Below are 15,937 nucleotides of genomic sequence, written 5' to 3' on the forward strand. Positions count from 1 at the left end.
ATCAACTTCAGAAAAATCAATGCCATCTCTGCCTTTGATGTGTACCCGATACCTTGTACTGATGATCTCATTGACCGGTTGGGTAAGTGTGAGAAACCTGAGGGCGTCCTCACATCTTGGATCCTCTACACAGGTGCCCGGGGAAAGACCATCCCTTTTGAATCCTGACCCTGGGGGTGGAGAGGTGAGGGTGGATCACATGGGTAGAGGGCTATTGGGGAGAGAGAAGGAAATCTCCTGAGGGGAGACTCAGTATTTTCCATTTCCAATCCATGATGAAACACCAATACCAGAAGCTTTTGTGGGATGTTGTTATCCCATTCCCTCTGATAAAAATAACATCAGGAGAAAAGGCAAACATCGAACACCTAGAAGGAAGGTTTGAAAAAGTGGGGTGTCCTTTGGTGAGACATGGTATCCCCAATTTCCTACTAACAACCAACCAAATCTTTCCCCATCCGTTATGGGCTATTGTGCGCCTGTTCCCCTTATTTCCCCACCAATGACACTTTGACAGTACACGGACAAAGAAGAGGCAACTAAGAGCAATGAAGACTAGGCTATTTTACCACTCTAGTACTAGAACAAGGAAGATGCCTGTTAAGAGCAGTAAAGGTCCGGCATATCCTCGTAGTGGTGGTCAGGCAAGCCTGATTGATTGTCCACACCTGCAACCTGTTAAAGGGCTGCAGGTGTATAAATGGAGCCAAACCCAGTGGCAAAAGGAAATGACAGGAGAAGGATGAGGAGGCCAGTGCATGCAGCAGAGAACCCTATGGCGTGGCATGGAAGCTGGGACTCCGTAGAGCAGACTGGGACCGGTGAAGGGAGCCATGCTGGAAGGCTGCCCATTCTCTTTCTGCTCCACATGCTCATTCCCTTGTGGTGGAGGACCACCCAAGGAGTGTCTGAAGTGCAGGAACTGGAGCCCCGACACTGAAGGAAGAAGACTGTGTGATCCATGCTGCAGTGCATACTTTCAAAGCGACCGTGAGTTTCTAGGTATTGAGCAACCCAGTGCACGTGTGTGTGAACTTGAGCATTTCTTGACCTGAATATTTTGTATCAGAGTGGTCACGTGTGGCAAGATCTCTGAACATCATACTATTCAATTAAAGTGAATCAAACAACTATGTTTGTCAATTATCAAAGAAGGAGGAATGCTTTGTATCAGAGTAGTCTTTTGTGGCAAGAAACACATTTTCAAAGGTCCCTGAGCAGTGAACCATGCAATTAAAGCAAGACGAACAACTCTAGAACTATAAATGGAGGGAAAATGAACCCTAAGCAAGAGATATAATTATTGAATGCCAAACTGAAGTAAAACCTTTGTAACCACTACTACTACTACTCCAGCCTGGTGCTGTGTATAACGTATGCCTGCAACTCACCTGAATTTGAATATTCCAGCCTGGGTGTTGTATAACGTATGCCTGTAATTCACCTGAATTGACTTTTCCAGCCTTGTGCTCTGTTTAATTTATGCCTGCTACTCACTTTAATTGACCATGTCATCCTTGTGCTGTGTATAAATTTACCTGCATCTCAATTGAATTGACTATTCCAGTCCTGTGCTGTGGATGTTTCCTATCAAACGATAAGCACTGTGAGTAACATGTTTGTAACAGCGCCTTGATGACCGATGGTTTCGTGTGCTTTATAAATGCAAAAATAAATAAATAAAAATAAATGGAAAAGTGTGCTTCAGCGTTTAATGTCACCTCAAAGGTGCTGTATTTTAACTCCTCTTTATGAGATGCCTTAGTGCTTTTGAAAGGAGAATCCCCTCACAGTGCCTGCCTTGTATTTCCCGTGGTTGCTAAGGCTGTCACCAAGCCCTGAATCATACACATACAAAAGTAGTGACTTTGATGCCAGACCGCCACATAGGGCCTAATTACGAGGTTGGAGGTAGCCTTGCTGGTTTTACCGGCAAGGCTACCTCCATACCGGCATGAAAATCCGGCACCCGCGAATGGGCAATTACCAGGGTATTCCAGCCCCGCCGGACCCGGTAATTGCCATTTCGCGGGTGCCGGTGTCAGTATATCCCCATTGCCATTTCAGCCCCATAGGGCTGAATGGGAATGGGGATGCCTGTAGCAGCAGCACCGTTCATAACGGTGCCGGCGCTACAGGCTGGCTGTGCTTGCGGGTGCCTTCCATTCCGCCAGGCCAGACCTGGCGGAATGAAAGGCACCCGTGAGTACAACCCGGAGTTTGCCGGCCCGGTAACAACAGTAACGGCAAGCTTACCGGTACCGTTGTTACCAGACCGGCAACCTCGTAATGGGGCCCATTATCACTTTATCAGAATATGGTGCTTTTGAAGAAAGTGCTCATCCTTCATAAATGAACACTTTCCTATTTTTGCATGCACCTCTGAGTATGTGAAATGTAATGTTAATAATGGAGATGAATACGCTCAATGTTGCCTGCATCTCTCCCCCACATATTACATGCAACACTTTCTTTGTTTGAAATTGTTGATGAGCATGTTTCTGTAAAAATGTTCCTGTAAGGATGAGATATTATTTTGAAAGCTAGAATTGCAGTTTGTTGTCATACATTTTACTTCTTTCTTGTATTCCCTTGTGTCTCCATGTTTATTGAAACATATCATTGCAGGAATACTAATCTAACTATATTGTTCGACAGTATTCTTTAATTCCTTTACATTATAGTCAATCCGTTGTGTGTGTTTGAGAATATCACATCTCCTATCATTTTATCAGATTATACATTATTTAGTTGTCTGATTGTTGTTAAGCACACTGTTTTTTTAAATACTAAAAAACGAGTTTTCTGTCTTTTAGAATGTGACTGTGATCAAATTCCAAAACCTGAATGCCAGCTGGTATGTAATTTTAAAATAATTTCTATTCACCTGGGGTGGAGTTGTTTTGCTTTTTCGCAAAGATAAACTGGATGTGTCCCCAATGTACTGTTAAGTGGTCCATCTTCTGTATATAAAATGCAGTCATGGTTGATTTGTAATACAAGTGGAGTGTTAATACTTTACAAAGTTAAACAAGTTAGGGGAATCTGTTGATTGGTTTGTGGGAAATATATATGAAACAGGCATAGCAGTAGTGTTGTTGCCAGAAATAGATGCATATTGTTAAAAGGGCTATACTTATGCATCCCGCTGCTATGAAATGACTTTGAGCCTCAGATTCATGGTATAGATACAGGGCTCTCGCTTTAAGCCCTGCATTTTCTCTAAGTAGTGTTTTCGTCATTGTATAATCATATCTTTCTAGCTGAAAATACACTGGTTGCTTGGTTTTCTAAAAGTGCCTACCCTAATATGTTGTAGTGACCTCTACTTAGTGTCCAATTTTTGTTACCGATTCAAAGTCAGTTCCATTATTAGAGTTATCAAATGTGGTTTATTGTTCTTTGAGTTCATGGATATCAAATAACAAATGAGTCTATACATGTTTTGAGCTATGCTCTTCGTCAGGGGTCTTAGAAAATCATATACTTAATTGAACAATAGAAATTCAACTATAGTACAACAAAATACCCATTACACAAATTCTAAGCCTCCAATGTGTTGTTTCTGTCTTCGTTTTGATAAGGCACTGAAGCAGTTCAATCAGCTAAGGGTCCAAGGTTAGTCAAGAAGTGGCTTTGCTCCATGTGCATTTGTACATAACTGTTCTGTGTCCTGAAAATGGTCATAAACCCGTCCTCAGTCTGGACCGCTGTTCAGTGTACTGGGACCATGGCCATTTTCAGGAAATGGAGCAGTTGAATTTCAATTGTTCTTTTCGGTATATGATTTTCTAGTAGCCATGATGAAGAATATCTACAAACAAGAATTGACTACTAAGTATAGGCCACTACAACATTTTAGGCTAGGAGCTTTTAGAAAACCAAGCAACTAGTGTATGTTCATTGATATTTTAAAGATGTTAGGGAACCGTCCCTTTTTCTTGGATTCATTGCTACACCCAACAGAAACACACTACTAATGGCACATATTTTGGGACTTTAATCTTCCCTCATTTCCTTTGTTCTATCTATTTAACACCTTGAAATAACTGGTAAATAGTGATAGTGTAACATTCACATTAACTGTTCTTGATGAAAGAAAAGCCTGGGTTTTGCGGTCTTACAATGCATGGCTTCGGCATTTTATGGGTCTCTTTGTGTTTCGGGTCTTGCAAGGGAGAGATGGGGTAGTTGGTGAAGTAGCAGGAGAAGTTCAAGGTTGCTGTTACTAAAATGGTGGCATTAGTCTGATCAGAGTAACTGTGCCCTAATGTAGGTAAGCCTCTACATATTCAGAAATATGTGCTGATGTGTGTGTTACAAGGTGAGACTTCAAAGTGGTGCATGTGCCCTGGAGTATCATCACAGTCTGTGCAAGTACAATCATGGGGAGTTTTAGGGTGTTAGGGTGTTGGGTGTTGTCTTTGGTTTGCAGACATAGGACAAGTCTGTGGCCAACCTTACAGATACTGTTGTTGACAAGGGTTAATATTGTCTGTTTTGTTGTGTTGGGTGTTGGTTTGAGTTAATATTTGCTTTTTTTCAATAGTGGAGATGTTTGGGGCAGATGGTGGAGGTGAAAGGCAGGCTTCTGAATCATGCCTCTGTACATGATTATGAGCATTAGTTATGGTGCAAGTGTGAGGTTTGTGTTTTTCAGAGTCAAGAGAGCATCCTGTTAAGTCCATCAGTGCATCCGCTGATGGGATTTCTCTTCAAAGATGGGCCTGCCTCTTGGATAGGTGCTCACGTGTAAAATGATTGCCTTTTGCAGTAAGTTAGTGTTCTCTTGTTGGTTTAGTGGTGTCATCAAAGCATGGCATGTTCGTGTGAAGACTCTGTGATATAGGCGAGGGTCGGCTTTGGAAAGGCACACAACATTTTCAAAATATTGGTCTCTGTGCAGGGGTGGCATGCTTCAGGTTGGCTGAAGGCAATTCCTTTCTCACATTCCTAGGGAGCAGCCTTCTGAATGTTCTTAGAGTCTTGTTTGGTTCCATGTCTTAAGTGCAATTTGAGGTGGTCTTTGGAAGGATGTATTGGTTGATCTACACATCTTTTTCGATTTGTGCTGTGTAATTTGCCTTTGGCTGTTTTACAATCCCAATGCAGAGTTCCTTGAATTAAAACATGGGTGCAACAAAAATTCTGCGTGCACTTTGAAATCATGTGCCCCATGGCTCCACCATGAGAATATAAGGGCTCTTTACTGCTTTGGCTCTTTGTGGGGAGATTCCCAAAACTCCTGGGCAGATATGTTATGTTATGTTATATTAGCTGATCTTGTAAAGTGCAAACGTTCGTCCAAGGGCATCTTTGCGCTCAACTACCAGAAACAGTGAGCATCGGCTAACAACATGGTTCATTGAAAAGCAATGTTTTCAACAAACATCGAAAGGAAAGGTGTTCAGCAGTGGGCGTAGAGGCAGAGGAATTGAGTTATTTAACTTGCGTGCCGCTACATAAAAGGCCTGACCACTTACAAGTGCCAACTTCACGCGGGGCACTTGGATGGTAAAAGAAGCTTGAGAGCGAAGGTGGCGGTTGGGCACATACGAGTGGAATTTGGACTGGAAGTACTCAGCCCCAGGGCCATAGAAATCCCTATGCCCAATGCACAAAGATTTAAATTGCACCCTGCAATTAGGAAGCCAGTGCAGCTCGTGCTGAACAGGAGAGATGTGCATAGACAAAGGAATCCGGACCTCCGTTCTGGATGCAGTGTTCTGCAGTACTAAATACCAGTGAGGCAACAACAGGGGCATGGAACTGAGCAGGTATGAAAGCCAGCACCTTCCGCAACACCCTGAGTTTGAAGTAGCCAGATTGGTAGACAGAAGTAACCTGAGCTCCCAGCGAAAAAGAGGAGGGAATCCTAACTCCAACATCCTTCACCACAGAAGAAGCAGGAAAAGTGCCAAGATAAGAAGGCCAAAAATCGGGAGTCCAAAAAGCAGTGACAGAAGGGTGGCCAACCACCAGGACCTCGGTCCTGTCCCCATTCAATGTCAGCCAGTTAATACCCATCCAGCAACCCACGGCCTCGAGGCAATCCCTCAGTGGAGACTCAAGATATTGCTGAGAGAGATCAAGCCGCATAATAACCTGAGTATCATCAGCGTAGGAATAGCATTGTAGGTCGTGGGAGTGAATCAGCTCAACCAATAGCTGGATGCAAACACTAGAAAAGAGTGGGGAACAAGGCATATCCCTGGGAAACCCCACAGCAGAGGGAAGCAGGAGAAGAACTAAATGGAGAAAGAGAAAGAGATTGATAATGACCAGATAGAAAGGATACAAGCCAAGATAGAACCTGCCTGCTATGCCTGCCCTGACCAGGCGATCAAGCAAAATTGATTGGTTGATGGTATCAAAGGCAGCTGAAAGTTTGGGCTTGATCATCAACAACAGAGACCAGTATGCTGTCTGTGCCACGGCCAGGGTGGAAGTTGTATTGAAAAGGATCAACAAGCAGGAAGATTCAAGAAATTAACTCAGAAGAGGAGAGACTAGAGATTCAAGAAGCTTCATGTGAAATTGAAGTACAGATATGGGGCGTTGTTATTTAGCAGAGGCATCACATGGGCGTGCTTTAGCTCTGGAGGAATAGAACCGGTTGACAGGAGTGATTAACTGCTTGTTGTACCCACGAGGAAATAGATGGCATGAGGACTTTAAGAGTTGTCAACAGGATAGGATCAGAATCTTGAAAGCGTATGATACAATATCCCCAGGAGAGAATAAAGGAACAGTAGACAAAGAACAGGCTGGCTCGCGATCAAGGGAGACAAGGTGCGGACAAGATCGAACAGTTCTCTGGGTTGATTAACAGCAGATTCCACTCTAGCAGAGAAAAAATTGCATTTAGCAGCCAAAATAGCTTTATGGTATGTCGCAGCAGCATGACATTTCAGCATACGATCAGACTGGTGGTAGGCTTTTCTTCACTTGTGCTCTACTTGTCTGCACTTGTGCCTCAACAGTTTAAGAGCCTTATCAAACCAGTGTTCTGATGGCCAGCTATAAGTTTGAGGTGGGCAAGACAGTAGGTTGTGGTGGAGAACACTTGTGCTAAAGAGGAGAGGCCAACAAGCTGTAGAGCAAAACAATCTTCATCAACTTTGTCTGCCACAACAGCAGTGGTAACAGAGCGCCAGTTACTTTTCCATATGGCAGACTTAGATGGAGTGTAAGGAATACTGTAAAGACCAATAACAAATGGGATAAGAAAATGGTCAGACCAATCAACCCGTAAAGCAGGAAAAATAGAAAAAAAGGATTTAGGTGAGGACATTAAATCAAGAGTGTTACCCAGATAGTGAGTGGTGCAGATGGCAAACTGATGCAGGCCAAAATCCATTAGTGAAGAAAAGAAGAATGCAGTCTAATGATCCCTACCATTAAGATCAAAATCACCAACTATCACCAGCTTGGAATATTTAAGCTGAAGTTCAGCGGCAAGCTAGTGCTCCCCGCTCGTACCACCTTACCTGGGGTGTAGCTGTAGGGTGTTTGGTCCAGCATCCATGCCAGAACAGAGTCAAACAGGGAATGAGAGTTACCCAGGAAGGGAGCTAGTTTCACGCAGTGCAATGAGAAACTTCGATTTGTGCTAGGTTTGCACAGCGACACGAGAAAGTTCATGCATGTCTTTTGCGATGCATGCTAGTTTCCTGCAGTGAAACGAGACACGTTGTGTGGTTAATCTGTGCTAGTTTCACGTGGCGACATGAGAAACTTCACAAAGCTTTCCCCGATCCATGCTAGTTTCGCCCAGCAACACAAGAAACTTTGTGCAAGCCTTTTTTTAATCTGTACTTGTTTTGCGCTGCAGCACAAGCAACTTTGCACATGTTTTTGATCCTCGCTAGGTTTGCGCAGTGGCATGAGAACCTTTATGCAGTTTTTGTTTAGAGCTCTTTTCATTTCATGCTATGTCCGCACAGCAGCACAGGAAACTCTGTGCCGCTCTTTTTGATTCGTACTAGGTTCATGCAGCGGCACAAGAAACTTCATGCTGTTCTTTTCAATTCATGCAGGGTTCATGTGACAGCATGAAAATCCTCACGCAGCTCTTTTCGTTTTTGCTCAGTGGCATGAAAAACCTCACATAGCTCTTTTCGGTTCACGCAGCTGCATTAGAAACGTTGCCCTGCTCTTTTCGATATGCAGGGGTGTCATAGAGGCGTATTGGGTGAAGCAGAACGGAATTAGAGAGAGTGGCTTCCGCGGCAGGCGAACTGGAATCTAATAATTTCACCTAGCCCTATTGATGAGTTTGAACTGCTCTTTCTGTAGGCAGGTCTATGTACGCATAGCATAGTGGTCTCTCTTTGTGACATGAATCAATGCTCTCAGCGACAGGACTTTAGGAACTTAACATTGTGGTCTTTATTTGCTCTTAGTAACCCTGCCCTGTAGGTTTACGGCTATAATTGTGCTACTTTGTCATCCTTGTTCTGGTGATACCTCCAATCTAGCTCAGTTTTAGGTTTGCTTTATTTATGTTGTTTAATGCAGGGAATTTGCCATTTCTAAATGTATTTCATGTCAGAAGGCATGTAAAACGAATGTGGCGTGATCTTGTCTGTTGCACCCAAAAGCCAGAAATTGATCATGCGCAGTCCTCCCTCTATGTCTATGGGGAGGATTTGGGGCTTCTTTGAGTTCTCCAGTGCTGAGGCTTGGCTGTCTTAATTGAGTTGGTTCATGTGTTGAGCTGTAATAGGCTGTCTATTAGATAGGTATTATCTATGAGGGTGTGAAGGTTAGGAAAGAAACAGTGAGCTTGTCTCCCCAGGGCAAAGAGAGCAACAGGCCAGAGTTTAGAGCGCCTCAATCAAAAAAAGTCCATTCAACTTATGGACCCTCGAGTGAAGTTGTAGCTTATGGTTTGTGCCACCTGTACTGAAGCCGACAAGGAGGCAGCCAGTCCGCTGCTCATTTTCCATATAGCTCTACTTCCAGCATATAACATTTTTTCTTCAATCTCTAAAACACTTACATACCAACAATATTTCTAATTCGACCAATGCTATCATTTTCTTTATAAAACCTCTTATATGAAGCTAGTAATGTCTCTGCTTACTCACAATACAATGTTTACGCTTTAGTGATTGTAAGACTGGCTATATCAGTGGCTGTATTATTATACTGGATTTATGATGTAATAATGTATGCAGTAATTGTTCTTTTTTAGGTAATTATTTTAGTTTGTACTTTTTAAAAGGATTCTAGGGATTATCCCCATTCTTTGGTTATTTCAAAGTAGTCTTTGGTCACATCATGGATACCATCTCCAAACCCTTTCGATTTCAACAAATTAATATTAAATCCCCCTCTGTTAGAGGTTGTCCATGAAACCTTCAATTCAAGGCCAAAAGTGTGGGTGCACTACAAGATTAAGCAGTGGATCCATGCAATATTACACGCATACCAGTGATTAAGTCGTGAGGATAAAATAATCTACCCTAGACTGAGAATCAGTGTCTCGTAAATAAAGCTAAAACCTCTGTACATTAGGCAGACATAAGCCCGCAAATTTCTTGCAAACCAATATGTTTCACAATAGTCATGCACTTTTTGTTTGAGCTTTATTCAAAAAATGTACCCAACTAAAACAGAGATGCACATGAGGATATGCAAAGGTGCAAGTGGCCATTGCATATTATGGACTGATTCAGGTTGATCAATGGATGTGGGCAAACAAGGGTCCCCTCAATGGACCAAAAATATAGATCATGTTAGTTGGAGCTGACAACCCATTATCACTTCCTTTTGATTGATCGGCATTGAGAACACAATCCGGTCCATTAAACTCTATATGCACTCTGGGAGTCATCTTTGATTCTGAACTCTCGTTCAATCCCCAGTTGCATAACATCATCAAAACATTTTGCTGTGCCTTTGTTCCTTCGCTGTATCGCCATCATCCTTGCAGTAATTCTCACATTCATGTATTTACAGGTACTGTAGCCTGCCGCAAAAACCCTGGGTACATTCAAAACGACCCAAAATTATGTAGCTTGACTATTCTTTGGTCTTAATTGAATGAATCACCTGACGATTGCCACACTAAAGTTAATCTACTGGCTTACTGGCAAGCCGAGAATTGAATTGAAAAACGTGTTGTCTCATGAATTAAGCACTATGCAGGTGCATGCCTGGCTAAACTACAAAACCTGCTACATTGCTACTACATGTGATGAATCCTGCATAGTCCTCATCAAAATCCTACCTAAAGTCTCCTCCCAGGTGGCCAGGGGAAGGCAGCCTCTTCCTGATCCTAACCCCGTGGGTGATATTAGCCAGGAGGATCACCTGGGAGGAGAAGGGCCCCAAGGGAGTGGGTGGACTCCATTCGGCGAGATGCAGTATTTGTCTCACTTGAAAGAAGAGATGTCAGATGATGCCAGAATATGTTATGGCTTGTTGTCAGAGTGAGATTTCTTGTTCTAAAGTTATTCACACTGGGCGAGCGTGGCTTGTCTTAATCAGTCATTTATAAGACACAAAACTCCCCATACAGTTCATCACATTTATAATGGTAAGAATTCCTGCAGTCACCAAGTGGAAATTAAATGTGAATGTCAGAACATGCCGATCTCAGGTTTTGATAGAACTAATACTTCTTTGACTTCAAAACAATTATAAACTCCTCTTAAAGGCCCCCATGAAAACATTATTAATTATTGGTGTGAAGTTAATTCATTTAAAAGTGCTATGAAAGGAAAATAATATAATTGCAACATTGGGCATTGGGGACTTCAAGTCCCACAATGCCCAATGTACTGGAAGGAGAAAGAGGGATTTGGAGGCATTAGACTGCAAGGTGTGGTCTAATGATTTCAATGATGCACTCCTGAGAAGGACTAAGGAGTTTAAAGAGCCCTGTCGTGTGCAGTCCATAAGTTTTCATCATGGCAGTAGTAGTAGCAGAAGGAGCAGAGACTGGAGTACTGTTCGTGATTCCACATCGCAGCAGCAGCTGAGATTGAGGGGCAGCAGAGATGCCAGAGCCACCATGTACTGGAAAGCGGATGCTGGTTTTGTGAGGGTCTCTGCCCTCTAGCACTATGTCTTCAGAGATTGCGCTGCGGGAAGCGTTGTTACTGAAGGCTTTCTCCTTGAAGATGTCATGTGAAGAGGCTGCGCAGTGGGAAGGTTTAATTTTGAATGCTTTCCATGAAGTGAATCGTGCTCCGGTGGCAGGCGAGCATCGGAGTACTTCTCCAGCGAGGAATGCTCTCACCCTGACCAGCAGGGGGAGCAGGAGAAAGTGACTTACCTGGCAGAGGGAAGCAGAGAAAGCAGAAGGCACTTAGGCAGCAAGCGAATGCATATGCAGCACCCAGTGAGTTCACTAGTTGAATGTGACACTAGAACGCTCTGTGATTGCCCCTTGGTACGTACGTTTAATTTTGAATATTGAACTAATGTTACGAGACAGAAGTGGAGGATTGGGCCAAACTTTACATACCAAAATAAGGCTTATCATCCAAGGTGGCAAAATAAGAACATTGGGGGCAATTGTCATTCTGAAGATGGTAGATCAAAGCCACAATTGCCAAAGCCAAAAGAAGTCAATAGGAAAAGACCTTTACAGTAGCCAATATTGCCCCAACACAAATAGGACAGTTAAGAAGAACAAATGTACATTCTATTGCCACCAAGAGGAAGAGGCAATAATTAAGAAAGACCCAAACAAGCATTGCCCAGACCCAAGAAGAGCGAGGGTGATAAAGAGCCATTGTCAGTATCTAATTGATGTGTGACAGAAGAGCTGCCCTCCTGATAATCAGTATTCAGGAGTAGAGCAGTGGAATCTGTATTGCGGATGTAAATCCCAGTGGTGAAACGAATAACATCAATGTGTTTTATGTTCACCCAGCAAAAGTAGCCCAGACAGAAGTTGTTGATATCGATTTTGTTGAATATAAAATACCCTGTTGCAGCTGAAGATCTGTCCTGCTGATAGCCAGCACTCGGGAGGAGAGAAACATAGTCTGCAATACAAGTGGCATAAATAGCATCAATGTGGTTCATGTGTTCATCTTTGAACTTGTTGAAAGCTAAACGACTTTTCAAAGTTGTAGTTATTGAAGTCCAAACACTAATTGTATCACAGAAGTACTTGTAGAAGTAGTACTAGTTTAATTAGTCCTGGCAGGAGAGTTCACCAGGGCAAGGCACCTTATAGTTGTAGATTAACAAGGGGGGTCCTGGGAGTCCCTCTGCCAGACATTAGTCCTGGTTACGAGAGACTTACCCAGAGTCTTTAGCTCACTATCTTTCACAAAGAAGAAATATCCCAAACATATCAGTCTTTGTCCTGCCCTGGGGCAGTCCAGCACCGAAATGCTAGGCAATTCTCCTCTGAACAAGAGTACCAACAGAAACCCCAGACACGTGTTTCGGTCTGGTTGGACTTCATAAGTAGGGTGGATCTGTGCCTCTCTAAGAATAGTGAGCAAGGGGCCCACGTCTGGATTCCCCTAGCATTTCGGTGCTGGACTGCCCCAGGGCAGGACAAAGACTGATATGTTTAGGATATTTCTTCTCTGTGAAAGATAGTGAGCTAAAGACTCTGGGTAAGTCTCTCGCAACAAGGACTAATGTCTGTCAGAGGGACTCCGAGGACCCCCCTTGTTAATTTGCATATGCAATAACTTTGGGTCTCACCCTAAATTACTAGGGGAATCCAGACGTGGACCCCTTGCTCACTATTCTTAGAGAGGCACAGCTCCTCCCTACTGATGAGGTCCAACCAGACCGAAACACGTGTCTGGGGATGCTGTTGGTACTCTTGTTCAGAGGAGAATTGCCTAGCATTTCGTTGCTGGACTGCCCCAGGGCAGGACAAAGACTGATATGTTTAGGATATTTCTTCTCTGTGAAAGATAGTGAGCTAAAGACTCTGGGTAAGTCTCTCGCAACCAGGACTAATGTCTGGCAGAGGGACTCCCAGGACCCCCCTTGTTAATTTGCATATGCAAGTAACTTTGGGTCTCACCCTAAGTTACTATGGGAATCCAGACGTGGACCCCTTGCTCACTATTCTTAGAGAGGCACAGCTCCTCCCTACTGATGAGGTCCAACCAGACCGAAACACTTGTCTGGGGATGCTGTTGGTACTCTTGTTCAGAGGAGAATTGCTAGCATTTCGGTGCTGGACTGCCCCAGGGCAGGACAAAGACTGATATGTTTAGGATATTTCTTCTCTGTGAAAGATAGTGAGCTAAAGACTCTGGGTAAGTCTCTCGCAACCAGGACTAATGTCTGGCAGAGGGACTCCCAGGACCCCCCCTTGTTAATTTGCATATGCAAGTAACTTTGGGTCTCACCCTAAATTACTATGGGAATCCAGACGTGGACCCCTTGCTCACTATTCTTAGAGAGGCACAGCTTTTCCCTACTGATGAGGTCCAACCAGACCGAAACACGTGTCTGGGGATGCTGTTGGTACTCTTGTTCAGAGGAGAATTTCCTAGCATTTCGGTGCTGGACTGCCCCAGGGCAGGACAAAGACTGATATGTTTAGGATATTTCTTCTCTGTGAAAGATAGTGAGCTAAAGACTCTGGGTAAGTCTCTCGCAACCAGGACTACTGTCTGGCAGAGGGACTTCCAGGACCCCCCTTGTTAAATTACCTTATAGTTGTAGACATGGCAGGGCAGTGGACCATCTGGAAGTCATTGAAGTAATGCAGTGTGGTTAAAAGTATTGAAGAAGAAGTGATAAAACCACAAAAGCACATTGTGAAAGGTTGCAGAATCATCCTTATAAATCAGTGTTGCTGATGCAAGTATTTTGGGAACTGTTACAGAATTATACTGACAGAAGTCCTTTTGTTGATACTCATGACCTGTCGAAGTATTTTGGTTCTGAAGAAGTTGTGTTCAACATTTTGTTATCAGTGGAAAACAGATTTGTTATTTCTGTTGGAACTATTGGGAAGATCGATTGGGAGACTTGTTGAAGCAAGAAGAAGATTGTTTCCCAGCACTGTTATAAAACTGAACATTTCTATTTTGAACTGTGGATACAAAATTCCTGCTTTGAATCTGGGGAAAGGAACAATGCCCAGGTCACAAGGATAACAGTTATTAAGAATATGTTTGATAACACTGTGGTTTTGTTATAGTTTGAATTGCCATACATTTCCTTCATATGTTTATTGTATGTATAAGTGTGAGGGGCAGATTACTTTTGTTAGAGTGTTTCCTTTAGTTCTTTTGAGAGTCAGGTACATTCTCTTTAGGGTAGGGATATGAGGTGTTTAGCAAACCCTTTTAAATTAATAAAATGGCATCTTATGAGAAACGTTCACAGAGTTGTCCGCCTCACATTTCTAACCCATCACATACATGACTAGAAGCCTATGGTTGGTCGCCAAATACAGAATTGTGTCATGTTCAGCTTGACACAAACACGTTGGGGGAGGATTGCTTTTCTGTCACAAAGCACCACTACATAAAAGTATTTTGCCTCTGTGTCTCTATGCCTTCATCCTGAGAACAGGTTCAGGTTATTCTGGAAAGGACTAAGGAATTGCCTCTTCTTTAAAGTTTGCAGCCCTGCCCCCAGAGGTGCCTTCTCGTGTCAGACTATTGCCTTGCTGTTTCTACTTTCCCAATCTACCCCCTTTTGTGAAGAGCTCTGAAGCAGCTGATAGGCAGTGAGACTACTAAAATAAGTAAAATATTATAATTGACCATACATCAATCAATTGGGGCAATGTAATTGCCCTAAATAAAGTTACTATCCCTAGCTTCATGTACCACCTTTTCAATTTTCTTCTAAAATTGGATTATTACATTTAGTTGCATAAACCTTTATCCCAACCTGTGGACTATTGCTTAAATAAACATACCATACTGATCATTGCTATTTTGCACTAGCAAAAAAAGCACACAATCCACATTGTTTAAATGTGCCCACAATTCCTGCTATGACTCTAAAAAGATACAGTATTTTACCCATCTGCCACTGATTAAAATTAGTTTGATTGCCAAGTCAATGTCAATTTCTGTTCACCAATGCCCACAGCACTAATGACCCCAAACCCGATATATCACTTATCTGAAGAAAATCCCTTCGTTAGAGATTGTCGGTGCCTGAATATTTCCTTTTTTCTTATCGCTAAATTTTAACATCAATGATACTGTATCCTAGATGGTCTGATCAAAAATATAGACCAAGCCATCAAACTGTGCTCTCTATTGTTTCCTACAAAGTAGCTGCACTCATATGCAATCAGTTATGTCTTCCTTCGTTTTTGAAGATTGAGTATACACAATTAAGGGGCCGATTCATGGAACAAACGTGCGCCGAAAATCTGCGTGCAAGCAGACGCAAGCAGGCGCAAGCAGGCGCAAGCGGAAAAAAACAGGCGCACGCGCACGCGTGCGATTCATGGAAGTCCCTGCGCGTGTACACCCCGGGATGTGCGCCAAACCCGTGCATGGCGCACAAGTCACTGCAACATCCCGAAAGGCGTGCGCGACGCGCACAGTGAAAGCGCACAACCTCGGCGCATACACCAGAAAGTGGGCGGGACACGGGGCGTAACGCGCAGAATGGGAAATAACGCGCGAAAATAAGGGCGTAACTGGGGATGTACTGAAGGGAAGCAGACGGAACGCCCACACGCACTCGAACCACACGTATTCATGGAATCGAATAGGCCAAAGCCACGCACAGCCAAAGACACGCACAAGCCGAAACACGTCCGCCACACGAAGGCAGGCGGTAGCGTCCCTGCGCATTACAAAAGTGGCAACATACAGCAATTGGGCCTGTGCGAGTGGGCTACGTGTATTTCAGGGGTTCGCGTGAAGTTTTTCACGCGATCGGGCCTGGGGGAGCGGGCTACGTGTATTTCAGGGGATTGCATGAAGTTTTTCACGCGATCGGGCCTGGGGGAGCGGGCTACGTG

General features: G+C 43.5%; 1 protein-coding gene across 1 annotated transcript in view; it reads left to right on the forward strand.

Moving 5' to 3' along the window:
• OTOG (otogelin) overlaps nucleotides 1-15,937 on the forward strand; it is a 1,239,067-nt gene that overhangs the window by 1,000,365 nt on the left and 222,765 nt on the right. The window contains exon 46 of the mRNA XM_069625375.1: nucleotides 2,817-2,857. Within this exon, the coding sequence (XP_069481476.1) occupies nucleotides 2,817-2,857 (41 nt within the window). The remainder of the gene's footprint in view (nucleotides 1-2,816; nucleotides 2,858-15,937) is intronic.

The sequence above is a fragment of the Ambystoma mexicanum genome, chromosome 11, assembly GCF_040938575.1.
Source record: "Ambystoma mexicanum isolate Mex_15411 chromosome 11, UKY_AmexF1_1, whole genome shotgun sequence".
Classification (NCBI taxonomy): Eukaryota; Metazoa; Chordata; class Amphibia; order Caudata; family Ambystomatidae; genus Ambystoma; species Ambystoma mexicanum.